This window comes from Otolemur garnettii, unplaced genomic scaffold (assembly GCF_000181295.1).
Source record: "Otolemur garnettii isolate 467f Iridium unplaced genomic scaffold, OtoGar3 scaffold00237, whole genome shotgun sequence".
In the NCBI taxonomy this organism is placed as follows: Eukaryota; Metazoa; Chordata; class Mammalia; order Primates; family Galagidae; genus Otolemur; species Otolemur garnettii.
Genome location: NW_003852632.1, coordinates 87,847 through 90,178, shown reverse-complemented (window position 1 = coordinate 90,178; position 2,332 = coordinate 87,847). Strand labels below are relative to the sequence as shown.

At 47.4% G+C, this 2,332-nt stretch overlaps 1 protein-coding gene across 1 annotated transcript in view; it reads left to right on the top strand.

Moving 5' to 3' along the window:
- MCM4 (minichromosome maintenance complex component 4) overlaps positions 1 to 2,332 on the top strand; it is a 22,691-nt gene that overhangs the window by 15,325 nt on the left and 5,034 nt on the right. Inside the window, 2 exon segments of the mRNA XM_023508280.1 lie at positions 128 to 493; positions 1,106 to 1,233. Of these exon segments, the coding sequence (XP_023364048.1) occupies positions 128 to 493; positions 1,106 to 1,233 (494 nt within the window).

The window sequence follows — 2,332 nt, the reverse complement described above, 5'->3', positions numbered from 1 at the left end:
AGGCGCCAAGCCCATTCCTGCATTGCATTTCCTAATTGTACTTTTTCATTTACAGAATAGAACCATACCTTCGAAGTTTAAATCTCAGTTCATCTGCAATAAGTGAATGCACTGTATGTTTCTTTAGGGAATCTTGCTTCAGCTCTTTGGTGGAACAAGGAAGGATTTTAGTCACACAGGCAGGGGCAAGTTCCGTGCTGAGATCAACATCCTTCTGTGTGGTGACCCAGGCACCAGCAAGTCCCAGCTGCTGCAGTACGTGTACAACCTGGTGCCCAGGGGCCAGTACACATCTGGGAAGGGCTCCAGTGCAGTTGGCCTTACAGCATACGTGATGAAAGACCCCGAGACAAGGCAGCTGGTCCTGCAGACAGGTGCCCTTGTTTTGAGTGACAATGGCATCTGTTGTATCGATGAGTTTGACAAGATGAATGAAAGCACCAGGTCTGTGCTACATGAAGTCATGGAGCAGCAGACTCTCTCCATTGCAAAGGTGAGCCGGATACTACACAGGGCGAGCAGAGGTGTGTAAGATGTGCGGGCCTTGGGTGGCGCCTGTGGCTAAAAGGAGTAGGGCGGCAGCCCCATATGCCACAGGTGGTGGGTTCAAACCCAGCCCTGGCCAAAAACTGCCCCCCCCCCAAAAAAAAAGATGTGCAGGCCTTGAAACACTATTCGTGGATCTGTGCTGTCTTCTGGCTCCAACTTAGGGCTGGGGGCGGGGGGGGGTTGAGGGGACTGATGGCCCTTTCGTGTCAGATTTCGGCTTATGTCTAAGTATGTCTACAAGGTATCCTCTTGTTTTTTGTTTTTGCTGTACCTCTCTCTCACTCACTGACATAGTATTCGTAGAACTTAAATGGGTCTAAGCTCATGCGAGGGGTTTGCTTTCTAAGAAAGATGGGCATAGCAAGCATTCATCATTTTTCAGCACAATTCCAAAGGTGGGCCTGTCCGTGTGAACTACTGCAGCCAGGGAAGGGGACAAGGCTCTCCAGCAGCAGCAGTGTTGCACAGGGAATGCAGAGTAATAGGAGGTCAGGCAAAGATGGCTCTTCTCCCTGCCAGTGTCAGGGAGTTCTAACTGTGTTGTTTTTTCTGATAGGCTGGAATCATCTGTCAGCTCAATGCGCGCACCTCTGTCTTGGCAGCAGCAAATCCCATTGAGTCTCAATGGAATCCTAAAAAAACTACCATTGAAAACATCCAGCTACCTCACACATTACTATCAAGGTATATTTTGCCCTTTTGTGGAATTTTCAGGCTGAGATTAAGAAGGAAATATGAGGCGGCACTCATTGTTCAGTGGTTAGGGTGCCAGTCATATACACCGGGGTTGGTGGGTTAGAACCCAGCCCAGGACAGCTAAATAGCAATGGCAACTGCAACAAAAAATAGCCAGGCATAGTGGCATATGCCTGTAGTCCCAGCTACTTGGGAGACTGAGGCAAGACACTCGCTTAAGCCCAAGAGTTTGAGGTTGCTGTGAGCTATGACGCCATAGCTCTTCACTGAGGGCAACTCTGTCTCAAAAAAAAAAAAAAGGGAAATACTAAGGTTTGGTACTGCTCAAATAAACTTCACTCTAATGCAAAAAGTTTTAATTTTGATTAGTCAAGGGTTTTTTGTTGTTGCTGTTGTTTTGAGACAGAGTCACACTCTGTTGCCCTGGGTAGAGTACAGTGGCATCATAGTTCACTGTAACCTCAAACTCCTGGGCTCAAATGATCCTCTTGTCTCAGCCTCCCATGTAGCTGGGACTAGAGGTTCCTGCTATAAGGCCTAGCTAGTTTTTCTGTTTTTAGTAGAGACAGAGTCTTGTTCTTGCTCAGGCGGGTCTCGAACTCAAGGGATGAGCTCAAGGGATCCTCCTGCCTTAGCCTCCCAGAGTGCTACAATTACAGGCATGAGCCACTGCACCTGGCCAGTCAAGGGTTTTCATAGCAAGGATTATGTGTTCTCTGCCCAGCTCTGGATAGCATCTTATCAATTTTGGTTTGTTTGGTTGTTGAAGCAATTGGGACATCCTTTTCAAGTGGCTGTCACTCACTGCTCTTAGCCCAGTCTGAAGGCCACTGTTGAGAATCAATAGAGAACACCCTGTATGATAGGTGAGGCTCTGAAAAAAAAATAGACTTATGAAAGCACTGCCCATAATCCTCACTTCTCAGCCCCACCACTGCAAACATTGGATATATTTCATAAGTGGAATTTACATTTCAATTATTTGACTTGTTTAACAGAATATTGGTTTTTTTCTCCCAAAAAAACCAGTTGGGGCGGCACCTGTGGCTCAGTGGGTACGGTGCCGGCCCCATATACCGAGGGTGAC